This window comes from Ranitomeya variabilis, chromosome 6, assembly GCF_051348905.1.
Source record: "Ranitomeya variabilis isolate aRanVar5 chromosome 6, aRanVar5.hap1, whole genome shotgun sequence".
NCBI classification, from domain to species: domain Eukaryota; kingdom Metazoa; phylum Chordata; class Amphibia; order Anura; family Dendrobatidae; genus Ranitomeya; species Ranitomeya variabilis.
Window position 1 is genome coordinate 416,273,002 of NC_135237.1, and position 27,881 is coordinate 416,300,882.

The 27,881-nt window shown below is 45.7% G+C and overlaps 1 protein-coding gene across 1 annotated transcript in view; it reads right to left on the bottom strand.

Annotated features, from left to right (window-relative positions):
* The window catches only part of SMCHD1 (structural maintenance of chromosomes flexible hinge domain containing 1), a 584,899-nt gene that overhangs the window by 78,547 nt on the left and 478,471 nt on the right, over window positions 1-27,881 (bottom strand). Inside the window, exons 39-41 of the mRNA XM_077270310.1 lie at window positions 10,298-10,417; window positions 9,470-9,555; window positions 444-566 (exon numbers count right to left, since the gene is read on the bottom strand). Coding sequence (XP_077126425.1) covers window positions 444-566; window positions 9,470-9,555; window positions 10,298-10,417 — 329 coding nt within the window. The remainder of the gene's footprint in view (window positions 1-443; window positions 567-9,469; window positions 9,556-10,297; window positions 10,418-27,881) is intronic.

Genomic DNA, 27,881 nt, shown 5'->3' on the forward strand with positions numbered 1-27,881 from the left:
TATCAATCTGTCATGCCAGATTTCGGACCGAAGATCATTGACTTTTGCCTCTTAATAAATCAGGAGTGTGTCTCCAGCATCAGCGAGAACAAAATTCAGCGATGCCGTTGCTTGCCTCAGTCTAACATGGATGTACAGAGGCACTGCTAGAGGGAGCCTTGTCAATAATCAGCTCTCCCCCAATCAACATCTAAAATGGCTCAGCATTAATGATAGAAGGAGAAACGCTGACCAACAGGAAGGGTGTTAGGTATGGTTCCTTTAGAATCGATCTGGAGCACCCCAATCTAAGGTTGTGTCATCAACTCTAGACACAAATATCTATTAAATTTCCAGGTAAGTGCCATAGACTTTAAATGGAGATGCATGTAAGGCCATTTCACCATTCATACTCTTTCATTACAAAGGCACAAAGAAGGCAAATTCATGCCGAATGTCTTTACCTTTCCTAAAACATCCTTCCTGCCCTTTGGAAAGAGAGGCAAGGAGCATTTCCGTCTAGGTTGATTAAACAAGGTCTTCGACTGACCCATCTTCTTGTTTATGAGGTTGGTTACATGCTCTACCTGCAAAAATAAAGGAAAAAGAAACAATTAAAAAATGCAGTTATGTATTTACAGAAACAAACCTATATGAATACTGATGTGACACAGTCTATATGTTTTACCTAATATACAAAGAACAGAGGAGCACTCTGTAAGCGCTGACATGTATGCAGACATCGAATATGTGAAATTTACAGTACATTTCATTACTGCTAAAAAAAATAAAGGGATAACTAAAATACCACATCCTAGATATCACTGACTGAAACATTACAGTTGCAATTCTTTATTCAATACGCAGTGGAATGTGTTGAAAACAATAAAACAAAGATGACAAATGTAAATCAAAATTAACATCCCATGGAGGTCTGGATTTGGAATGATGCTCAAAATCAAAGTGGAAAATCAAATTACAGGCTGACCCAACTTCAATGGAAATGCCTCAAGACAAGGAAATGATGCACAGTAGCATGGAGCCTCCATGTGCCTGTAAGACCTAACCTACAACACCTGAACATGTACTATTGAGGCGGCGGATGTTCTCCTGAGGATTCTCCTCCAAGACCTGCATTAAATTATCAGACAACTCCTGGACAGTGGTACAATGTGGCATTGGTGGATGGAACAAGACATGATGTCCCAGATGTGCTCGATTGCATTCAGGTCTGGAAAACGGGCAGACCAGTACATAGCATCAATGCCTTCATCTTGCAGGAACTGCTGACACACTTCAGCCACATGAGGCCTACTGTAGCATTGTCATGCATCAGATGGAATTGAGGGTCCAGTGCATCAGCATATGGTCTCACAATGGGTCTGAGAATGGCAGTTAGGGCACCACTGGGTAGCACATGGATTAGCATTACTGACCCACTGCCAAATCGGTCATGTTGGACGATGTTGCAGGCAGCAGAACGTTCTCCATGGCATCTCCAGACTCTGTCACATGTGGTCAGTGTGAACCAGGTCTCATCCGTGAAGAGCACAGGGCGCCAATGTTGATTCTGTGAATTGCCTTGCACGGTGTTGAACTGTAAGCACAACAACCATTTGTGGATGTCGGGCCCTCATACCACCCTAATTGAGTCTGTTTCTGACAGTTGCAGACATATGGATGTTAGCGGCCTGTCGGAGGTCATTTTGCAGGGCCCTGGCACTGCTTGTCCTGTTCCTCCTTAAATAGAGGAGGAAGCAGACCTGCTGCCGGGTTGATGCCCTCCTACGGCCCCCTCCACGTCTCCTGGTGTACTGGCCTGCCTTCTAGTACCTGCTCCATGCTCTGGACAGACACTGTGCTGACAGACACAGCTACCCTTCTTGCTACAGTTCACACTGATGTGCGATCCTGGATGAGCTGCACTATCTGAGCAACTTCTGTTGGTTGTAGACACAACCTCATATTAGTGTACAGTACCTCTATGGGTTAGAGCAATGACAATATGCAAAAGTAACCAAAACAGCCAAAAAGGATGAGAACAGATAAGCTGCAGTACTTTGATCGTCTATGCTACAGAAGGCTTGTGTGTAGCAGAAATGCTCACTTGCTATGAGCACGAAAATTGGGTGGCGCTCATTGCAATCTGGCAATGATAGCAATAGTCTGCTGCAGACCTCTGGTTGTCATGCCGACCCATCAGTGACCCGCGGTCATGTGACGGGGTCACCGATGGGTGGGATTAGTGACACCATTCCTGTAAGCGCAAGTTAAATGCCGCCGTCAGAGATCAACAGCGGCATTTAACTAGTGGGTGGAATCGTGGCTGGCATACACTGGCAGAAACCTGTACTTGCGGTGAGAGAGATTGGGAGCTAACTGGAGCCCCCCTCACTCTTGAATTCCCTGATGAACCCCTTATTCCATTAAAAGTGGGGAAACGCGTCGGGCTGGATGCAGTGTCGTTCTAAGCTAAGTGACACCACATTTATGGTTATTTATAAGGGGTTCATTATAACTCCTAATGTCTGCTACTGAACCTGTCTGGTATGCTCACTGAAAGCGACACACATACGAGGGCTATGCAGATATTGAGGGATGATGTGTCCCTAGCCAAGCATTGGATGTTACACATATATTAGCCTAAAAATATCTATGGTCTAATACCCGAGCTGGTTGTTATTTGTATTCTCTTCAAGGCTCTGGAATTACAGATTTTCGGTGGATTGGAACAATATATGATTGGAGGTGTTTTTTTATCTACTAGAAAGTTATCGTATCTATAAAGACATCTATTAAGATACTACAGCCAATCAATATAGATACTATTTGTATCCCATCCATTTTGCTCCGAAATAGTGAGCATAATACAATTTATGTACAGTATTGTTTCCTACATAATACATCTACAGTCATTTTCATTACTGTAAAGCACAAGCATGTTTTGGGTGTTGGTGATGGCTTGGTGAGGGATTTCCTCTTAGGGTTAGACAGGGTTAGCCTACGTTGAGGGGGGCGCCACAGTGTTTTTCCCCCTAGGGTGCCAAACCCCGCTGCCAGGTATGGAAACTGTGTATCAGCTATCTGTTCCCGTAGACTCTTTTCACAAATTATTATTTTTTGACATGGTTTTTGAAGATCTAGCACCCATGTCTCATCCACTCACTAATATGCATGTGTTTTATTGATAAAAGCTTTTTTAGAGGTACAGAATAAAAGCAAATTGTTAGGTCTGTTTTTTGTTGGGTTTAACAATTTGGATACCAGACCAGAATACATCCACTTGATTTTCCTTACTAATTAAGAACAGCCTTAGAGCTTATGCATACAGATGAGCGTATAAATCGGATAGCACATGGACAGTACCCACTGACCCACGTGATTCAATAGTGCTGTTCAGATGAGTGATTTTTTTCTCGGTCTGACTGTGATAAAAAAACCAAAAAAACATCATGCACTACTTTCATCAGAGTCTCATGGGTGCGTAAATTAATTCAAGTCTATGGCTACGAGTGTGTGAAAAAAATCAGTTCCTACACAAACCATCAAAGTGCCATCTAATTTTTACAGATATATTACTATAATAAACCTAGGAAACTATATTTTATCATTTACATTTTTTTATGCAGTTGTATGAAAACAGACAGCACACGGACATAACACAGACAAAACACGGACACATGAGTATCATCCAGAAAAGGCAGACAAATTTATTTTCCTAAATTTTATCAGATTTTCATCCATCTGCAGCCGTCCTTGGGCTAATGGGAAGAGTCCTCCACCTAAGGCTGGTTTCACATTTGCATTTTTGCCGCTGCGTTTTAGCGCAAAAAAACGCATGTGTTTTTTTTCTATATTTAACATTAAAAACGCATGCTTTTTTTGTATGCGTTTTGCCGCATGCGTCTTTTCTATGCTTGCGTTTGGTTGCAGAAATGCAACATGTAGTAATTTCTAGAGGCATTTTTTTGCCGCAAAAAAACGTATTGCTGTCTATGTAAACGCATGCGTTTTTAAGCACATGCGTTTGGTTGCGTTTAAAACGCATGCGTTTCAATAGAAAAAAACAAGGATACACACTGATAAGCCACCCCTCACCATCAAGGTGATAAAGGGATCCAAACCCTAACCCTACCCCTAACCCTAAAGCCGGTAATTCAATTTCCGGCTTTTCATTTCTCCTGCCTAAACCCGACATGATATGAGACATGGTTTACATACAGTAAACCATGTCATATCCCTCTTTTTTTTGCATATTCCACACTACTAATGTTAGTAGTGTGTATGTGCAAAATTTCGGCGCTGTAGCTATTAAATTTAAGGGTTAAATCACGGAAAAAATTGGCGTGGGCTCCCGCGCAATTTTCTCCGCCAGAGTGGTAAAGCCAGTGACAGAGGGCACATATTAATAGCCTAGAGAGGGTCCATGGTTATTGGCCCCCCCTGGCTACAAACATCTGCCCCCAGCCACCCCAGAAAAGGCACATCTGGAAGATGCGCCTATTCTGGCAGTTGGCCACTCTCTTCCCACTCCCGTGTAGTGGTGGGATATGGGGTAATGAAGGGTTAATGTCACCTTGCTATTGTAAGGTGACATTAAGCCAGATTAATAATGGAGAGGCGTCAATTATGACACCTATCCATTATTAATCCAATTGTATGAAATGGTTAAAAAAAACACACACACAATATTGCAAAGTATTTTAATGAAATTAACACAAAGGTTGTAATATTTTATTGCTCTCTCAATCCACCTGAAGACCTTCGTTCTGTAACAATAGCTCTGCTATAATGCAGCTGTGCTCGTGCCTGTAAAACCCCGGGGAAAGAAGATAATGTAGGTCAGTAACCTTTAGTTACCTTCAGTTGCGGTGATGCGCCCTCTGCTGGATGTCCTCATATGATGTCGAGCGTGAGAAAAAGTTCCCAGGCTCCAGTTCATGAGGACATCCAGCAGAGGGCACATCACCGCGACTGAAGGTAACTAAAGGTTATTGACCTACATTATCTTCTTTCCCCGGGGTTTTACAGGCACGAGACAGGCTGCATTATAGCAGAGCTCCTGCCTGTAAAATATTTTAACCCCTTCAGATGGATTTACATCGTGGGAAGTTACAGATCTACGGAAGGTATGTATATTGTTGGTTTATTATTTTTAATTTGTTACAGAACGAAGGTCTTCAGGTGGATTGAGAGAGCAATAAAATATTACATCAACCTGTGTGTTTATTTCATTAAAATACTTTGCAATATTGTGTGTGTGTTTTTTTTAACCATTTCACACAATTGGATTAATAATGGATAGGTGTCATAATTGACGCCTCTCCATTATTAATCTGGCTTAATGTCACCTTACAATAGCAAGGTGACATTAACCCTTCATTACCCCATATCCCACCGCTAGACGGGAGTGGGAAGAGAGTGGCCAAGTGCCAGAATAGGCGCATCTTCCAGATGTGCCTTTTCTGGGGTGGCTGAAGGCAGATGTTTTTAGCCAGGGGGGGGGGGGGGGGGGGGGGGCAATAACCATGGACCCTCTCTCCAAGCTAATAATATCTGCCCTCAGTCACTGGCTTTACCACTCTGGCGGAGAAAATTGCGCGGGAGCCCACGCCAATTTTTTCCGCGATTTAACCCTTAAATTTAATAGCTACAGCGCCAAAATTTTGCACATACACACTACTAACATTAGTAGTGTGGAATATGCAAAAAAAAGGGGGATGTGACATGGTTTACTGTATGTAAACCATGTGTCATATTCATGTCGGGTTTAGGCAGGAGAAATGAAAAGCGGCAATTGAATTACCGGCTTTTGTGATATATCGCGCTGAAGTAAATATAGCTTTTTCTATTTATATTGGGTTTTCTAGTTGATTTTGATGATTGGCAGCTGTCACACACTTCTCAGCATGCGTTTTAAAAACGTAAACGCAGGAACGCATGTAAACGCGTGTTTAAACGCCGCTTTTTTTACCGCATGAGAACAACGCATGCGTCTAAAAAATGCAGCGTTTGCACGCGTTTTTTCAACAGCTGCGTTTGCGTTTTAAGCGCTGCGTTTTTAAACGCAAATGTGAAACTAGCCTAAGGCTGTTCATTAGTGTTGTATCTTATATACCCTTGAAATTTGAATTTTAGCCTGGGAAACGCATGTTACATAAATATTTGGGTCCCATCAAAGAAAGGTACGCCATTGTCGCGACTAATAGGATCACATGAACTGGCTAATTTATGAGAGAAGTACCTTCATTTTATAAGTATATTCTATATATCAGTAATCTAATATATGAAGCTGAATGTGTGTGTGTGTGTGTGTGTGTGTGTATGTCTGGGATTGGCATCTGCACCGTCGCAGCTACATCCACAAAATTTTGCACAGTCACACGTCTGGACCCCGAGAGCGTCATAGGCTATGTCGTGAGGCAAAATTTTAACCCCGCGCGTTCCAATTCACCAAACAATTTTGCCCCTATCTACATAATAGGGAAAAAGTGAAAGGAAAAGTGTGGGAGGCAAATTGACAGCCAGGTGGAGATGGCATACAGGTATATACTATATACAGGGGAGATGATATACACGTATATACTACATACAGGATGAGATGACATACAGGTATATACTATATACAGGGGAGATGACATACACGTATATACTATATTACAGGAGGAGATGACATACAGCTATATATTATATATAGGAGGAGATGACATACAGGTACATACTATATACAGGGGAGATGACATACAGATATATACTATATACAGAGGAGATGACATACAGGTATATACTATATACAGGGAGATGACTTACAGGTATATACTATATACAGGAGATGACATACAGGTATATACTATATACAGGGGAGATTACATACAGGTATATACTATATACAGGGAAGATGACATACAGGTATATACTATATACAGGGAAGATGACATACAGGTATATACTATATACAGGAGATGACATACAGGTATATACTATACACAGGAGATGACATACAGATATATACTATATACAGGGGAGATGACGTACAGGTATATACAGGAGATGACATACAAGTATATGCTATATACAGGATAGATGACATACAGGTATATACTATATACAGGAGGTGACATACAGGAATATACCGTATTTTTCCGACCATAAGGCACACTTTTTTTCCTCCAAATTTGGGAGGAAAGTGTGGGTGCGTCTTATGGTAGGGATGTAGCATGTGGGGAGGGGGGCAGCAGGGAGTGGGATTGCACTGTTATCCCACTTCAGGAGGCAGAAAAATGTCCCCGCTGCCTGGAATCAGTGCTGGGGAAACCATGTGGTCCCGATGATTAAGTGCAGTGAATATTCATTAGCTGCTTCCCCACCCACCTATCAGCTGAGAGGTGAGCAGGGAGCAGCAAATGGAATGTATAGATAAATGGAGGGCACCGCACAATATATCAAAAGAGAGGAAGGTTCACCATGGGCTTGTAATTAAGTATGAAAAAACACAAGAAAAGGGAGCAGTAAATGAATACTCCACTTAAGCAGTGACACACATGGTTTCCTCAGCGCTGGATTCCTGCAGCAGTTGGGGAGATCTGTGTGTACGGGGGAGGAGGAGGCAGCAGCAGCAGGGGCCTGGGGAGAGGAGATCGCTGCATACCTGCCTGGGCTGGACGCTGAGTGCTGTGCACAAGGAGGACCTGTGTGATGTCAGAAGTGGGCGGGCTGGAGCATCACATGGCAGCTAAGAACCCTCCCTCTTCTTGACATCATCACAGGTCCTTCAGACTCCCCACTAGAATATGCAGGCTTCCTCTTATAACCTGTGCTGTGGAAAGGCAACAAGAGGGATGGCTCTGTGTGTGCAGCCATGGGATGCTTTTACCTCACCCCAGTGGCTGGCTGGCTGCCACAATTAAGAGGGTAGGCTTTACAAACCACAATAAAGCACTCTGCCACTCCTTTGGTGAACTATAACTCCCAGCATGTCATAGGATCTGCAGGACATGCTGGGAGTTATAGTTCTCCCATGGGATTTTAAAGCAGCACTCCAGTGTTATTTTGCAGTGCTGGAGTGGTGCTTTCAATATAAGCCCTGTGCCCCCATTCCTATATTCACCCTCCAGCATCTTCATATAGTACTTCACAGACACCACACTGGTCCCGCAGCTTCCAACATAACAACATACTATTATATATAATAACACCACATATAATATTATGTTATCTATGTTATTAAATATTTTACCACTTTTCTACTTCAAATATTTTTTTCCCTATTTTCCTCCTCTAAAACCTGGGTGAGCCTTATAGTCCGGTGCGTCTTATAGTCCGAAAAATACGGTACTATATACAGGAGATGACATACAGGTATATACTATATACAGGAGATGACATACAGGTATATGCTATATACAGGACAGATGACATACAGGTATATACTATATACAGGAGATGACATACAGGTATATACTTTATACAGGGGAGATGACATACAGCTATATATTATGTACAGGAGGAGATGACATACAGGTATATACTATATACAGGGGAGATGACATACAGGTATATACTATATACAGGGGAGATGACTTATAGGTATTTACTATACAGGAGATGACATACAGGTATATACTAGAGATGACATACAGGTATATACTATATACAGGGAAGATGACATACAGGTATATACTATATACAGGAGATGACATACAGGTATATACTATATACAGGAGACGACATACAGGTATATACTATATACAGGGGAGATGATGTACAGGTATATACAGGAGATGACATACAAATATATCCTATATACAGGATAGATGACATACAGGTATATACTATATACAGGAGGTGACATACAGGTATATACTATATACAGGGGGATGACATACAGGTATATACTATATACAGGGGAGATGACACACAGGTATATACTATATACAGGAGGTGACATACAGGTATATACTATATACAGGAGGAGATGACTTACAGATATATACTATATACAGGAGGAGATGACATACAGGTATATACTATATACAGGAGCAGATGACATACAGGTATATACTGAGGGGAAAATAAGAGGTGTGAGGTGAAAATGAAGAGGTGTGAGTGCAAAAGGAGAGGAGGGGAAAATAGTGGAGTGATTGGAAAAAGACAGGTGTGAGGTCAAAATCACAGGTGTTAGGGGGGGAAATGAGAGAAGTGAGGGGAGAAAATGAGAGGTGTGGGGGAAAATGAGAGACGTGAGGGGGAAAATGAGAGGCGTGATGGGAAAATGAGAGAAGTGAGGTGCTATAACTAACAGTTAGTTACTATGCCTGGGCAACGCCGGGATCTTCAGCTAGTGCAGTATAAATTTCACATATTCTATGTTTGCATTCATCTCAGTGCTTTCAGATTGCTGCTGTATTCTTTGGCTTGTATATTATGCAGTCACAGAAGTTTGCACCTGTTCATATTTGCTTTATTCTCTTCAAAGATGCTCATATATTACCTGTTTTTTCTGAGGCAAATCAATTCTCTTTTTCTTTAATTCATTTTGCAAGAGCGTTTCTTTGGCCTTGGCTTCTTCTGACTGACCTTATAAACAAGAATGTAAAAAGACAACATTTTAAATCACATTGCCTCTAACTTACCGTAAATATTTGTTTTTTGTAGTGAGGACAATGCCTTGTCCATCTTGCCATCTCATACTCCAAGCATATTGTACCTGTATATCACATTTTTCTTGTACAGGAATATACAATGTTTGGCCTGAGGGTGACTATGCTAAATTTAATCACGCTAGTTCTACATTAAAACATAAAGGGGTATTCTGATCTGACAATATTTGCCATAAATGTCTGATAGGAAAGGAGTCCTATTTCCATGACTTTCATTAATCTGGGAAATGGGGTCCCCTGCTATTTGACCCTTAAGAGAAGACTAGTAACAGTGGTCACACGCCAACCATGCATTTCCCATCTCTCAAATTGCAATTAAAGTGCCTTATCCACTCACAAACATCTCTCCTTCTCTGTATCACTGAACAGAGAAATGTCCCAAATATAGGAGTGCCAATGGTTGTGTACCCCTTTCTCTAGCACATAATCTTTGCAGGTTTTCATTCTCATTACTTAGAAAAACTGTTGCCTAGATAAGACACTTTTGCAGTTTTAACATGTGTTATCATCTATGTCCACACACATACGGTATAGTGTGGTACTGCAATGGATGTGTACCTTATACATTATGCAGAAAGCCACTGGTTGTATCTAGCAAGAATGATTTTAAATTTAATCTGTATATGCAAAATGTGCACGAAACAGATTTTAAAACTTACTTGTCATTTCTTTGATCAGCTGTTTTGTTGCATCAAATAGGCATCTATAAGTTTTAATAGATTCCACTAACTTGTCTTTCTCCTTCGTAAGCTGCGCCATCTGCTGCTGCTTTTTAAAATCTAGAGAATAAAGTGCATGGTTAGCAGCACTTTAAGAGTTAGAAAACATTAAAAAAGACCTATTATACTATTCAATCTACCATCTTCACCCTTTAAAAGGGTTGTCCACATTTGGGGACAATTTCTTTTTTTTCTTACTTAAATACATGCAACAGTTCAATAAATGACTGATGATGGCGGAACATGTGACCAGACCTATTGTTCACTTTCCTTCAATAGAAAAACAGATTTCTGATGTGAGGTTTTCTATTGCAGGAGGCTGATGGACAGGTCAGGTCACATGTTCCTCCTTCAGCATCCACTGTATGGATTAAAGAGCTGTGCAGTCTGAGGATAGCTGCACTAACAACACCAGGAGAACCATCATACCGAATTTATTTTACTCACTTATATAGCGCCATTAATTCCACAGCGCTTTACATACATTATTATCACTGTTCCCATACACAATCTAAATTCCCTATCAGTATGTCTTTGGAATGTGGGAGGAAACCGGAGAACCCAGCGGAAACCCATGCATACACAGAGAGAACATACAAACTCCTTGTAGATGTGGTCCTTGGTGGGATTTGAACCCAGGACCCTAGCGCTGCGAGGCTGGTAACCACTGGGTCACCGTGCTGTCCGATATAATAGTAAGTGCCACAAAATCATGTCCCCAATATAAAATAAAGATAATGTGGCCGACCCCGGTAACACATTTTGCAGCCAGCAATAGACAGTGTAATACAGCGGCTATAGGAAGCAAACTGTGCAACATTTGTAATGAAATGCAATTGAAAAAAATGATTTTTGTCCCTAAATGAGTACAGTTTGAGTAATAAAAAAAATATTGTGTTGCTGTGATCACACCGACCTGAAGAATAAATTTGTCTCATCGGTGTAAAAAAATAAATATAACCAATTCTTTACTGGATACTGATTTGTTCATTCAGCCTCCCAAAGATCGTAGTAAGGCTTGGCTCACATTTATCCTCCGCTCTGTGCCGAGCACTTACACCGTGATTTTCATGTAAATCTTTGAAAATACGTGATTCAGACAGAACCCCCGGAGGAAGATTCCCTATAATGAGGCAGATGAAGACACTGTACACTGTACTGTGAACTCTGTCTGACCTGTGGTCTGGCAGTATCGGTCTTTTTAGGCATGCATAAAAACACGGTCGGCCACGGTTTTGTGCACTTCTGAAAAGAAGGACAACTTTGAACAGAGGCCAGATGGAGACCAAAGTAATTCTCCTGCCTCATTATGGAGAAAGGCTCCCTTGGGGTTTCACCTGAATCACATCACGTCACGTCACGGAGATTTAGATGCAAACTCCAATGTAAGTGCTTAGCATAGAGCGCCATATAAATGTGATCCCAAACGTTATAAAATGTTACCAATAAAAGCTTCAACTCAATGCAAAAAAAAAAAAGCAAGTCCCCGCTCAGCTCCGTCACCTGTTAACGGAAATATAGGGGGCTTGCACGTTACTGGTAGTACAAGGGCTTAGTAAAAACGCTATAGTTCCTCTCCCCCAAAAATAATTCTGCGCACCCAAAGACTTCTGAGCCCCACAGGGTGCCTAAACCACATTTAGTGTCCACATGATTGGCATTTCTGTAGCGATGAGAGCCCGCCTAGTTTACGGGTGTTTGTCTCCAGAAGCATGAGCTGGACATAACGTACTGATCACTGCAACATACAGGTTACTACAATGGTAGTTTGCAATTTTCACTCAAACCAGTGCAGCACTGTAATATGGTGCTTCTTCTGAGCTTTGCACTTGTGGCTCAAATGTAGTTTTAGACCACTTATGGGGTTATAGCTGTACTCAAGAAATTACTACTGTACATGATAAATTGTACTGTTCGTTTTCTCCTATTACCCCTTTTGAAAATTGCTAACTTGGGTTCAAAGCAACATTTTAGTGGAAAAAAATACTAATATTTAATTTACTCAGCCCAATGTTATACAAGTTTTTTTCACCTGACGGTTAAAAAGAAGGATTTGTGGTACTTGCCGTAAAATCCCTTTCTTGAAGCCTTCATTGTGGGACACAGGTAACCATGGGTGTGTGCTATTGTCGCTAGGATGCCGACACTAGGCAAAAAAATAATTATTTCCTCCTCAGCAGTAGACACCCACCGACTAGTTTGTCAATTAGTACAAAAGCGGTAGGAGAAGCAACTATAACACAACTATCAACAAGCCCAAGAAAAGGCACTTGGGCCCAAACCAGGGAGGGTGCTGTGTCCCCCAATGAAGGCTCCAGGAAAGATTTTACGGTGAGTACCAAAAATCCTTCTTTCTTTATCGCTTCATTGGGGGACACAGGTAACCATGGGATGTCCTAAACAGGGAAAAAGAATAAGTAGGACAAGTTAAGACGGACAGCGGGCGACCGCCACCTGCAGCATCTTTCTGCCCAAGCCAGTAACAGGCCGAGGCATGGGCATGAACCCTGTAGCACCTCACAAAAGTGTGCAAAGATAACAAGGTCGCGGCTTTGCAAATCTGAGAAGCAGAGGCCTGGTGTCGAACGACCCAGGAGTCCTGAACCGCCTGGCAGGAGGGAGCCCTTACCCCCATAAGAGGATGTTTGTCCTTAACACGATATGCCTCCAGTATTGCTGAGCGAATCCAGCGGGCGATGGTGGATTTGTAAGCTGCAAGACCTCTACGATGACACTCAGGGATGACAAACAAGGTGTCCGACTGTCAAAAGGAAGTGGTTCTTGAGAGGTAGAAGTGAAAGGCTGTGACCAAGTTCAGCTTGTTGAGAGACGTTTCCAGAAGATAGACTGGAGAAGGACAGAGATATGGTAGGACAATCTCCTCATTAATGTGGAAGGAAGAAACCACTTAGGCAGGAAGGAGGGAACAGGCCTGAGCACCACTGTATTGCTGTAGAATGAGGAACGGGGGCGCAGCAAGAGAGCGCTGTGATGTGATGGCTACCAAAAAGGCAACCTTACATGAAAGGAGGGAAAGTGGAATGTCCTGAATGGTTATGAAAGGAGATTCCTGAAGAACGCCAAGGACAAGAATAAAGGGAGTCTGTCACCCCTTTTTTTCGGGTGACAGACAGTACCTTTCATATCCCCCACCTTTGCTGAGAAAATACCTTTGTAATCCCTCTGTTGTCCTATGTAAATTACCCCAGACCGGTTCGATGGGCGGGGCCTATTTGCCGTCTCTCCCCTCACTCCTCGGCGTGCTGGACGTAACGAGATCTGTGAATAGCACAGATCCCGTACAGTTTCTGTGCGTACGCACTGAATTGGCCTCTAGCGCCTGCGCAGTATGCTTTGACTAACTGTGGGCAAAGCATGAAATCATTATTGCGCATGCGCAATAATGAGTTGTATGCTTTGCCCACTGTTGGGCAAAACATACTGCGCACGTGTTAGAGGCCACTTCAATGTGCAGGCGCAGGAAAACAACGCCAACACAGGAAAGAAGAAAAATTAATGCGTAGAGCAAGGCAGGAGGTGGGGAGAAAAAGGCGAATAGGCCCCGCCCATCGGACCATGGTAATTTACATAGGACCAGGGAGAGATTACAAAATTTCTCAGCAAAGGTGGGGAATCGGGGGATATCAAAGGTACTGCTGTAATGCAGAGCTCATGCACAATTGAACCATATTTTTATCTCAAATCGAAAAAAAGGGTGACAGATTCCCTTTAAGATCACACGGCTCTCCTGGAGGACGATACAGGGGTGCTAGACAAGCGATTTGCTGAAGTGAGGTCCTGCCCTGGGGGGTGAGATGTTAAATTTTGCTAAAAAAGAACTAAAAGTGTGGAGACCTGCCCCTTAAGGGAGCTGAGGGCAATACCGGAGTCAAGGCCTGACTGTGGAAAAGCTAGTACAGATGAAAGGGAAAATGACATAGGAGCAGAATTGTTGTCTTCGCTCCAACAAAAGAAAGCCTTCCAATACCTATGCTAAATGTGGGAGGACGCAGGTTTTCTCGCACTTATCGTTCTCTGAATGACCTGAGGGGCGAAACCAGCTTCCCTCAGAATGCTAGCCTCAATAGCCATGCCATTAAATTCAGAGACCGAGAATTCTGTTGGAAGAGGGGCCCTTGTGAGAGTAAGTCTGAATGGTCTGGAAGCCTAAAGGGAATGTCCGCGAGCAGATTTACTAAAGGCCCCGTCTCACATAGCGAGATCGCTAGCGAGATCGCTGCTGAGTCACAAGTTTTGTGACGCAACAGCGACCTCCATAGCGATCTCGCTATGTGTGACACGTACCAGCGATCAGGCCCCTGCTGCGAGATCGCTGGTCGTGTCGGAATGGCCTGGACCTTTTTTTGGTCGTTGAGGCCCCGCTGACATTGCTGAATCGGTGTGTGTGACACCGATCCAGCGATGTCTTCACTGGTAACCAGGGTAAACATCGGGTTACTAAGCGCAGGGCCGCGCTTAGTAACCCGATGTTTACACCCTGGTTACCAGCGTAAATGTAAAAAAAAACAAACAGTACATACTCGCCTTTCGGTGTCCAGGTCCCTTGCCGTCTGCTTCCTGCTCTCACTGACTGCCGGCCGTACAGTGAGAAGTGAGAGCACAGCAGTGACGTCACCGCTGCGCTCTGCTCTCACTGTACGGCGGCTCAGTCAGAGCAGGAAGCAGACGGCAAGGGACCTGGACACCGAAAGGCGAGTATGTAGTGTTTGTTTTTTTTGGTAACCAGGGTAAACATCGGGTTACTAAGCGCGGCCCTGCGCTTAGTAACCCGATGTTTACCCTGGTTACCCGGGTGCTGCAGGGGGACTTCGGCATCGTTGAAGACAGTTTCAACGATGCCGAAGTCGTTCCCCTGATCGTTGGTCGCTGGAGAGAGCTGTCTGTGTGACAGCTCCCCAGCGACCACACAGCGACTTACCAACGATCACGGCCAGGTCATATCGCTGGTCGTGATCGTTGGTAAATCGCTTAGTGAGACGGGGCCTTAACTCCACGTACCAGGCCCTTCTGGACTAATCTGGAGCTACCAGGATTATTAGAGGATCGCGGGACCTGGCTACGAAATGATGCACCTTGCGGTTCATTCGAGAGGCCATTAGGTCAACGTCTGGAGTGCCCCATCTCTGACAAATCTGATTTAAGATGGTAGTGTTGAGGGAGCACTCGTCGGCTCAGAAAGTCGGAGGCCCAATTATCCACCCCCGGAATGTGAACTGTTGATATAGCTGCTACGTGGCGTTCTGCCCAAAAAAGGATCCTTAACACCTCTCATGACAGACCTGCGGCCCATCCTTCCCTGGTGATTTATATATGCCGCAGCTGTGGCGCCGCCTGACTGTATGTGAACTAGATGACATCCTTTTTCAGGACCACAAAGAGGTCAGAGTAAAACTCTGAAAAGCTTTTGTGAAAGGGAACAGGTACGATTAACCCTGTCCGAAAGAGGGAGGAGATGGCTTGAAAGAAACCTGGGACTTGAGCTGTGAGCAGTGGAGGGCAGGACTGGAAAATTTGATCTTGTAACCTAAGGTCACAATCTCTCTGACCCAGGCATTGTGGACCACCATGCGTCCTCGGAAGAGAAGTAGCCTCCCCGCCACCCTGGGAGAAATCAAGGCGGGAGTGGCCCTTCATGCAGAAGAAAACCTGTTGGAGCGGGATCCTGACGGTTTGGAGGAATGGCTCCTTGAATGCCAGTGAGGGGTTGGCTTGAATACCAGCTTCTTCCTCTCCCGCTGAGCAGGAGAGCGGTCCCGCTGAAGGAGGCCCCGGGAGGTGAAAAGGGGTGAAAGGAACAAAACTGAAAAGAACTTCTCCTGGTAAAGGGGCGTTTTGGCTTAGGCTGAGGAAGGGAAGTGCTCTTACCACCAGTGGCGACTAAAATGATCTGGTCCAGCTTGGACCCAAAGAGTCTAGAACCGTGGAAATGAAGGTTGGTAAGGGACTTTTTGGAGAGAGGGTCTGTGTTCCAAGTCTTCAGCCAAAGAATCCTCAGTATGGCAATGATATTACACTCATGACCCGAGCTGAACAACTGGCGTTGCCCAGGGAGGCGGTCAGTAGATATTTCCCTGCGAGAGCAATCTGATCCACAAGGTCAGCTAGCTTGTCAGGATAGGAGTACATTAAAATCCCGTCGGAGAAGTTTAGCCCAGACGAAGACAGTCTTGGCTACCCAGGTGGAAGCGAAAACGGGATATAGAGATGCGCCAGCAACTTCAAAGGCTGACTTAGCCAGGGATTCTATCTGCCTGTCAGTAGATTCCTTAAGGGAGGTTCCGGCTGGAAGAGATGGAACTGTCTTGGAGGACAGAAGGGAGACCACCAGATCAATGGCTGGCAACTGACCATTTGGTGATGAGATCCAGATTAAAGGGGCACAAAATAGCCAGTTGTTTCCTACCAGGGAAACGCTTTTATGGATGTTCCCATTGCTTTTTAAAGATTGCATCAAACTCCTCGTGATTAGAAAACAACAGAGAAGGACATTTTACTTTCTTAAAGGAGACGGATTGATCCTGGGGAAAATCTCAACCTCTTTAATATGAAAAGATCTGATTAATGGCCAGAATGAGGCTGTCAACCATATCCTGTAGTTTGGAGTTCTTGTTTGGATCAGAATCTGACTGGTATTACTGATTGGACCCCGGAGCCCCTCGGAAGAGGAGGTGTGGGACATAGAGGGCATCCTGGAGGATGTAGATTAACCCGCAGAGCTGGAAGAGGAACTGGAGTGATGCAGACATAGTGGAAGGGCTGCAAGTCTGGCAGAAAGTCGAGAACTGACCTGAGGGCCACTTTTGCAGAGGACAAAGGCGTAGTGGACTATAATAGGAGTGAGACGGGAATGGGCCTCCCTGAGATTGGGCACAAGTAAGGGTTTAGGGATACTGCTGAGAAGGGCCAAGTCCCTGAAGGAAGGGGGAACAACCAGTCTTGACTGGGCCTACCCGATAGAGTCGTTGCTGTAGCTGCTTAGGCTGCTATGTCCCCCAGATCCTGCAGCAGGCACAGTGTCCCCAGGGCAGATGTTGGATGCGGATAATGTGCTGTGTGCCTTAGAACTGGAAGGGGGAGGGGCATTGGATAGGACGCCCCTGGAGATAAGCCGGCAGCTCCAACAGGCCTGAGATGCCTTGTGAAATGGGGACTGGCCCGTTGATTGGCCATCCCATCGAGGGAGAGGTCTGGCCTAAGGGAAGAAGCGCTGTGACTGGATGTCAAAAGTGCATGAAGGATTGTGCGCCAACAGTGACGTACATTGGAGTGGGGCATAGCTCGGGCATCAGGAAGGGAAGGAGAGAAGGACTCCATCATTGGACAAAAGGTGTGCTCGCTGAGAGGTGCACTCTGATTGGCCAGGGAGCTGGTAAGAGGCATGGCTAAGTGGTGCCAGGAGAAGGCCCAAAGCCGGGGACTAAATTAACAGAGGGGCCTGGATATAGCCCACGACGCATCCGTGCCAGCTGTAACAGGACCAAAACATGGCGGTGCACCGGCACCGATACTCTGGGAAGGAGCACAGGACACACCTTAAAGAGAGTCCCAAATCCTTCTTGCTCCCAAGGATGACGTCAGGATCTCCCGAAGAACAGGTTGTTACTGGAATAAAGCATCCTCCTTCCTGGGTGCTGCAGAAGACCGTGTCAACCCTTAAAAAGGGGGGAAGGTCACAGACAAGTGACCACAGTCTTCCTCCCGGCCTGTTCTGAGGAGAGGGCTGGAGTGAGAAAAAGTCCTAGGACCACCCACCAGGAATTACCCTGAACCACCATGAAGTGACAGGTAATTAGGTCCTGGCCTGCGGGTCCGAGAGTGGCTGATGTGGGTGACACCACACTGCTCTCTCGGTCGCACGAGTGCGGGAAAACAGGATGAGAAATTACACCCAGTTAAACTGAAGAAGGAAACCTGAAAGACAAAGGAAAAAGATTAATAAAAACAACATGTGACCTGAAAAGGAAAAGACAGATATGGGACCAGATCCAGGTCTACCTCCTACAGACACTAAGCTTAAACCGATAAGCTTTGTGCCTGTCGGTGGGTGTATACTGCTGAGACGGAGCTAATTATTGTTTTGCCTATTGTCAGCCTCCTAGCGACAGCAGCACACACCCATGGTTACCTGTGTCCACCAATAAATTGATAAAGAAATACCCACCGCTCCCCAAGATCCCTTGAGAGGTGTAATTTACAAAATGTGATCACTTGTGGGGGTTTCTGCTTTTTTTGGCGTGTCAAGGACTCTTCAAGTGTGACATAGCATCCGCAACGTATTCCAGCCAAAATAGCGCTCATTGCCTTTCCAGCCCTGCCGTGTGACCAAGCAGTAATTTTCCAACAAATATAGGGCATTGGTGTACTCTGGAAAAATTGCACAATACATTTTGGCATCCATTTTTTAAGGCTCTACATTATAATATTTGAAGCCCCTGAGGGTTCAAGGTGCTCACTAACATTTAGATACATTCCTTGAGGGGTTTAGTTTTCAAAATGGGGTCATTTGTGAGGGGTTTTTACTGTTTACGCACATCAGGGGCTCTCTAAATGTGACAGTGCCCGCTATCGATTCCAGCCAATTTTGTATTTCAAAACTCAAATGCCTCGCCTTCCCTTCCGAGCTCTGCCGTGTGCCCAAACAGTATTTTCCCCCTACATACAGCTCTGGCAAAAGTTAAGAGACCACCGCACAGTTTTATAAAAATCAGCTTCTCTACTTGTCTGACAACCATTCCATTCCAGTGTCATTTGAATTCCAAAAAACTAAGGAAAATTGATTTAACTAAGGTCAGAAAAAATTAAGAGAACAAAAACAAATAACTTTATATCCTAATGATATTCTAGATAAATTGTTATTTTTATTTATACCTTTAAAACCATGAAAACAGCCACAGACAACAAAACAGACAACCGTGCTGCCTATATACACCCCTATCACAGTGGCCTAATGGGTACTGCCTGTTAGCGGAGGGCGGCACCCTATATCACAACACGAGATTGGCGCCCCCACTCAACGTCGGCTATCCCTGAATCTCCTACGCGCACCCTGAGCTAGTGTCTCATTTGGGCCATCATATATACACCACAAGGAGAATTAGAAGGAGATAGGCATTGTCAGAAGCTGATGTTGACTGATGTACATCAAATGAATAGCTGTGACAGGATGGAAGACGTGGAGGACAAAAAGTGCAAAAGTGCTCGAGAACATAAACAGCCTCACTATGCAGTTCCCTGCTGATAACGAGTCCTGCCTGGCTGTGGGGGTTGGCACCCTACTGTTCAGCGGATATGGCGCCCCCACTCGGCGACGGCTGACCCTTGGAGACTCTGTGGACAACTATATTCTCATTGAACATGTTAAATGATAGGCTCCAGGCTGGTAGCCATGTCATAGATGTAAGGCAGATATAACCTCAAGTAACCCCCAGTCAAACACGTGGCAGCATCCACATATCAGAGCCTCCTGATGATCTGAATAGGTGAAACGCGTTGAGGCGTGTTTGAGTATCATATACGATGAGTATCTTTCCTCACTTGCTGTTATCACTTGTGTATATATATATATATATATATATATATATATATATATATATATATATATATATATATATACATATATATATATACACACACACTCACCGGCCACTTTATTAGGTACACCATGCTAGTAACGGGTTGGACCCCCTTTTGCCTTCAGAACTGCCTCAATTCTTCGTGGCATAGATTCAACAAGGTGCTGGAAGCATTCCTCAGAGATTTTGGTCCATATTGACTTGATGGCATCACACAGTTGCCGCAGATTTGTCGGCTGCACATCCCAAAGATGCTCCATACAAGGCAGGATGGATCCATGCTTTCATGTTGTTTACGCCAAATTCTGACCCTACCATCCGAATGTCGCAGCAGAAATCGAGACTCATCAGACCAAGCAACGTTTTTCCAATCTTCTACTGTCCAATTTCGATGAGCTTGTGCAAATTGTAGCCTCAGTTTCCTGTTCTTAGCTGAAAGGAGTGGTACCCGGTGTGGTCTTCTGCTGCTGTAGCCCATCTGCCTCAAAGTTCGACGCACTGTGTGTTCAGAGATGCTCTTAGGCCTACCTTGGTTGTAACGGGTGGCGATTTGAGTCACTGTTGCCTTTCTATCAACACCAGCTGTTAATTAGGGCCGGGCGTTACTTGAGGTTATATCTGTCTTACATCTGTGACATGGCTACCGGCCTGGAGCCTATCATTTACCATATTCAAGAATGCAAGGTTAGCGATATATCCTGCAGCGGTTCGAAAGGAGCCTCTTGAAGAACACCTAGGACCAAATTAAGATCCCATGATTCCAACGACATTTTATATGGAGGTACCATGTGGGCCACCCCCTGAATGAAGGTCTTCACCTGCAATCTGGTAGCTATACTGCGTTGGAATATGATGGATAAAGCAGAAATCTGGCATTTCAGAGAACGAAGAGCTAGACCAGACTCGAGACCAGTCTGGAGAAATTCCAAAATGGAAGGGATTGAAAACACGAGGGAAAGGGGGGTTGGGAACATCCACGGTCCTAGCACCATGAGAAAACAGTCTTCCAAACGCGATGATAAATGCACACTTATGTGGGCTTCCGAGAGCTAATGGTGGAAACCACCTGTTGGGAAAAACCGGCTTTTGCTAGAACCGAGGATTCAACGGCCAAGTCGTTAAAGACAGAGCCCCTGGGTTCTGGTGGTAAATCTGGCCCTGGGAAAGCAGGTCGGGACGATCTGGCAACCTCCAGGGAATGTCGGCGACGAGTTGTACCAGTTCCGCGTATCATGCTCGCTGGGGCCAATCTGGCGCGAATAGAAACACTGGGATCCCCTCCGCTCTGATCTTTCTGATGACCCTCGGAAGTAATGGGAGCGGGGAAAACACATAAGGAAGGAGAAACTGATGCCACGGGAGAACCAGTGCGTCCACCCCGATGGCAACCGTATCGAGAGAGCGGGTAATGAACTGTGGAACCTGTGCATTTAGCCTCGAGGCCATCTGATCGACATCCGGCATCCCTCAGTGATGGCAAATCTGCTGAAAAACTTCCAGATGAAGAGACCATTCTCTCGAGGCGAGACCCTAACAGCTGAGAAAATCTGACGCCCAATTTTCTTCTCCCGGGATGTTGACTGCTGAGATGACCGAGTGATTCCTCTCGACCCATTGGAGAATGTGACTTACTTCGAGCATTGCAAGCTTGCTGCGGTTGTCCCCCTTGACGGTTGATGTTCGCCACAGTCATGGCGTTGTCCGACTGAATCCGGATGGGGCGACCTGCTAGAAGATGAAGAAACCGCTGAAGGGCCAACTTGATTGCTCGTATTTCCAAGAGATTGATCGAGAGACGCGATTCCAGAGCGGACCGGTGTCCCTGGGCCGTGTGATGATGGTAGACCACTCCCCAATGAAGGAGACTGGCGTCCGTGGTCACCACCAGCTAATGTACTGGGAGAAAGGATTTTCCCTGATCCAGAGAAGACCTCACCGTCCACAATCTGTGGGCCTGTCTGACCCGCCGAGACAGCTGGACCTGACGGTCCAGAGAGAATGGGTTCCTGTCCCAGGCTGTCAGAAGCGCATGATGCAGGGGACAGAGGTGTAGCTGGGCGAATGGAACTGCCTCCATGGCCGCGACCATCTTGCCTAGCACTGTCATCCCAAACCGAATGGAGTTAGGGGACAGATAGGGAGAGCATCCAGGCTCCTTGTTGTAACACTATGACTTTTTCTGGAGGAAGGATCACCAAGCCTCGGGAAGTGTCTAGGATCATGTCTAAGAAGGGTATCTGCTGAGCTGGTACCAGCGATGATTTGTCTAAGTTGATCATCCAACCCAGGTGAGAAAGAGTATCCAATGTGATGCTTACGCAGTCTGCGCAGGCCTGAAATGATGGGCGTTTGATTAATAGGTCGACTAGGTATGGTAGAAAAACCATGCCCCAAGAATGAACATGACTGCCGCCATGACCTTGGTGAACACCCTGGAGGCGGTGGCAAGGCAGAAGGGTGTCCGTCGGATACCGCAAGGAGTCATTGCGCGGAGAATCTGTGGGATCTGGATCCCTTGATCTAGACTGTTTTGGCCTGCTTTTCCATGAGGGATTGGGTCCATATAAGACCTGGGAGCCCTTGTCTTTACGTGGAAGACGCCACAAGCCGGAAGAAGCGTACGTAGAAGGCCAGCTCCAGTTGCAGCGAAAAGTCCGGAACTGGATCTGTTGTTGACTCCGAAAAGACTGGATGGGCTTTCGCTGGGGAAGGAATTTACTTTTCCCTCCAGAAGCATCAGAGATAAGTTGATCTAGTTTCTCTCCAAACAGGCGACTGCTCTGGTAAGGCAGAGAGGTTAGGGCCTTTTTTTAAGCTGAATCCGCATGCCACTCTCTGAGCCATAATGCCCTCCTGATGGTGATGGCATTTGCGGCTGCCAACGCAGCGCAATTGGCTGCATCTAGTGAAGCGTGTGCCCCCGGGAAATCTGATTAGCTAGACTTGCTGCCTCAAGAGGGAGGTTACCTTCTTTAATGAATTTAGAAAGGTTCTCTGCCCAAGTGGCTATAGCTTTAGCCAACCATGTCGCAGCAAAGGATGGAGAAGGTGCAGAGACAGGCTTAAAAGACTGACCGAGCAAGATTTTGTCGGCCAATGGGATTTTTAGCCCTTTTGAAGGACATCGCATGATCTGGTATAGCGGAAAGTCTTCCTCCACCTTCAGAGTCTTGTTGACAGCCTCGATAAGGGTATCTACAAACTCCTGATACTCCTGCGAGTCTGGGTCTATGGAGATGTCCGACTCGTATTCTGAGTCGTGTACGCTGCAAACCCCTTCAGAGGGGGAGTGGGAAATGGGACTCACAGACCCCGAAGCACGAGTGTGAGGGGGAGGTGGTATGGGTCAGCTTCCTAGAATCTTGGGCGGATCTTGCTAGGGAACGACCTCTGCTGGCTGACGGTTCCCATACAGAAGGGTAGCTTTCCGCACCAGGTAAAAGGGCGCCCTGACTTGAGGTGAGGTCCTGGAGAGACTCTATTGCTTTGACCAGAGAAGACATAGACTGTGCCAGAGACGTAGCCCACTCAGGGGGACTAGGTCCACTAGGGTCGGCATTAGTGGAGGGCTCCTAGACGCATGCCGGGTCATAGGCTGCGCAGAAAGGGTTATTATGGCCCTGCGGTAATGAAGAATTGCAAGTGGTACATGAGGCAAAAAACACTGTGTATTTTGTTAGCCTTCCTTGCTTTAGGCTGTGACATAGTGTACCCTTGATACCTCACTGTACTCAGGGAAGTGTACTGCAGAGAAGGGGTTAAGCTCAGTTTTGTAGCTTTCCCAGGTCCGATCTCTTATGCCTCCAAGGATGATGTCCCTTGTCTCCGCTTTCTGCCGTTCCTGCCCGCTCTGCTGTGCCAGATACCGCAATTAAAAAATGCAGTCACACACGCGTGTGTGTCCAAGATGGCCACTGAGATTACAGTGGTGCTTCTCGTTTGGTATGAGAAGCGCCTGAAGCACAGAGGGGACCGTGTTATGATCCGGTGGTAGGATCTCAAACTGACCTGACACATATAACCTGGATTTAAGGACAAGTTCTGGGGATGTGGAAGCTATACTGACTGCAATCCTGATCCTATCCATACACACTAAAGGTAGCCGTGGAGCGTTACCTGAAAACCTAGACGCCTCTTCACAGCCTGAGAAACTGACTACCCCTAGAGAGAAAGCAAAGACCTCACTTGCCTCAGAGAAATATCCCCAAAGAATTAGATAGCCCCCCACAAATAATAACGGTGAGTTAAGGGGAAAACACAAACGTAGAGATGAAACAGGTTAAGCAAATGAGGCCCGCTAACACTAGATAGGCAGAAAATAGATAGGTGTCTGTGCGGTCAGTACAAAACTATCAAAAATAAACCACGCAGAGAATACAAGAACCCCCACACCGACTCACGATGTGAGGGGCGCACTCTGCACCCCAGAACTAACCAGCAAGCGAAAAATCACATAAAGCAAGCTGGACTGAACTCAACATATACTGAGAAACATTTTCAAGGAAATAATGAGAAAATGAACAAGCAAACTTAGCTTCTCCTAGCAGGAGACTGGTCACAAGGAATATTCAGGAGAGCTCTGAGTCAGGACTGAATACACCGACAGCAGGCAACAAGTGACGGTCCAGCTGAATTAAATAGGCCCCGCTTAGCAGGAAATCAAACAGCTGAACCCAGCCAAGAAGCCATATCGCTAAAGGCCACCAGAGGGAGCCCAAGAACAAATTCACAACAGTACCCCCCCCCTTAAGGAGGGGTCACCGAACCCTCACCAGGGCTCCCAGGCTGATCAGGACGAGCCAAATGAAAGGCACGAACCAAATCGGCCGCATGGACATCGGAGGCGACAACCCAGGAATTATCCTCCTGACCATAGCCCTTCCACTTAACCAAGTACTGAAGCTTCCGTCTCGAAATACGAGAATCCAAGATCTTCTCCACCACATACTCCAACTCCCCCTCTACCAAGACCGGAGCAGGAGGATCAACAGAAGGGACCACAGGCACCACATATCTCCGCAATAATGACCTATGGAACACATTATGAATGGCAAACGATGTAGGGAGGTCCAAACGAAATGACACAGGGTTGAGGAATTCCAAAATCTTATAAGGACCGATGAAACGAGGCTTGAACTTAGGAGAGGAAACCTTCATCGGGACATAACGAGAAGACAACCATACCAAATCCCCCACACGAAGTCGGGGACCCACACAGCGACGGCGGTTAGCAAAGCGCTGAGCCTTCTCTTGCGACAAGGTCAAATTGTCCACCACATGGTTCCAAATCTGCTGCAACCTATCCACCACAGAATCCACCCCAGGACAGTCAGAAGGCTCAACCTGACCAGAGGAAAAACGAGGATGAAAACCAGAATTGCAAAAGAAAGGTGAAACCAAAGTAGCAGAACTAGCCCGATTATTGAGGGCGAACTCAGCCAATGGCAAAATGGTCACCCAATCATCCTGATCAGCAGAAACAAAACATCTCAAATAAGTTTCCAAGGTCTGATTAGTTTGTTCGGTTTGACCATTCGTCTGAGGATGGAAGGCCGACGAAAAAGACAATTCAATGCCCATCTTAGCACAAAAGGACCGCCAAAATCTGGACACAAACTGGGATCCTCTGTCAGACACAATGTTCTCCGGAATACCATGTAAACGAACCACATTCTGAAAAAACAGTGGCACCAAATCGGAGGAGGAAGGCAGCTTAGGCAAGGGTACTAAATGGACCATTTTAGAAAAACGATCACAAACCACCCAGATGACAGACATCTTCTGAGAGACAGGAAGATCCGAAATAAAATCCATGGAAATATGCGTCCAAGGCCTCTTCGGGACAGGCAAAGGCAAAAGCAATCCACTGGCACGAGAACATGAAGGCTTGGCCCGAGCACAAATCCCACAGGACTGCACAAAGGAACGCACATCCCGCGACAAGGAAGGCCACCAAAAGGACCTCGCCACCAAATCCCTGGTACCAAAAATCCCAGGATGACCCGCCAACACCGAAGAATGCACCTCGGAAATAACTCTACTGGTCCATCTGTCCGGAACAAACAGTCTCTCCGGTGGACAACGGTCAGGTCTATTGGCCTGAAACTCCTGCAACACCCGTCGCAGATCAGGAGAGATGGCAGACAAAATCACCCCCTCTTTGAGGACACCAGTCGGTTCAGAAACTTCCGGGGAGTCAGGTTCAAAACTTCTAGAAAGGGCATCAGCCTTCACGTTTTTCGAACCCATAAGATATGAAACCACAAAATTGAAACGAGAGAAAAACAGCGACCATCGAGCCTGTCTCGGATTCAACCATTTGGCAGACTCGAGATAAGTCAAATTCTTGTGATCCGTCAAGACCACCACACGATGCTTGGCTCCCTCAAGCCAATGTCGCCACTCCTCAAATGCCCACTTCATTGCCAACAACTCTCGATTACCAACATCATAATTCCGCTCGGCAGGCGAAAACTTTCTTGAAAAGAAAGCACATGGTCTCATCACAGAGCTATCAGAGCTTTTCTGCGACAAGACAGCCCCTGCTCCAATCTCAGAAGCATCAACCTCGACCTGAAAGGGAAGAGAGACATCGGGCTGGCGCAAGACAGGAGCCGAAGAAAACCGACATTTCAGCTCCTGAAAGGCCTCCATGGCCGCAGGAGACCAATTCGTCACATCAGAACCCTTCTTGGTCAAATCCGTCAAAGGCTTAACCACACTAGAAAAATTGGTGATGAAGCGACGGTAAAAATTAGCAAAACCCAAGAACTTCTGAAGACTCTTCACAGATGTAGGTTGAGTCCAGTCATGAATAGCCTGGACCTTGACTGGATCCATCTCAATAGTAGAAGGAGAAAAAATAAAACCCAAAAAGGAAACCTTCTGGACTCCGAAGAGACATTTAGAGCCCTTCACAAACAAGGCATTGGCACGCAGGACCTGGAATACCATCATGACCTGCTTCACATGAGACTCCCAATCATCAGAAAAGACCAAAATATCATCCAGGTACACAATCATAAATCTATCCAGATACTCTCGGAAGATGTCGTGCATGAAGGACTGAAACACAGAGGGGGCATTAGAAAGCCCAAAAGGCATCACCAAGTACTCAAAATGGCCTTCGGGCGTATTAAATGCTGTTTTCCATTCATCGCCCTGCTTTATGCGCACAAGATTATACGCTCCTCGAAGATCTATCTTGGTGAACCAACTGGTCCCCCTAATCCGAGCAAACAGGTCGGACAACAGTGGCAAGGGGTACTGAAATTTGACCGTGATGTTATTTAGAAGGCGATAATCTATACAGGGTCTCAGAGAACCATCCTTCTTGGCCACAAAAAAGAACCCCGCACCCAAAGGGGACGAGGACGGGCGAATATGTCCCTTCTCCAAGGACTCCTTTATATAACTCCGCATAGCGGCATGTTCTGGTACAGATAAATTGAAAAGTCGTCCCTTAGGGAACTTACTACCAGGAATCAGATTTATGGCACAATCACAATCCCTATGAGGAGGTAGGGCACTGGATTTGGGCTCATCAAATACATCCTGGTAGTCCGACAAAAATTCAGGGACTTCAGACGGAGTAGAAGAAGCAATTGACACCAAAGGAGCATCGCCGTGAATTCCCTGGCAACCCCAACTTGACACAGACATTGCTTTCCAATCCAGGACTGGATTATGAGCCTGCAGCCATGGCAGATCCAATACGACAACATCATGCAAATTATGTAGCACCAGAAAGTGAATCACCTCCTGATGTGCAGGAGCCATGCACATGGTCACTTGAGTCCAATACTGAGGCTTATTCTCAGCCAATGGTGTAGCATCAATACCCCTCAGTGGAATAGGGAATTGTAAAGGCTCCAAGATAAAACCACAGCGCCTGGCAAATGACAAATCCATCAAATTCAGGGCAGCACCTG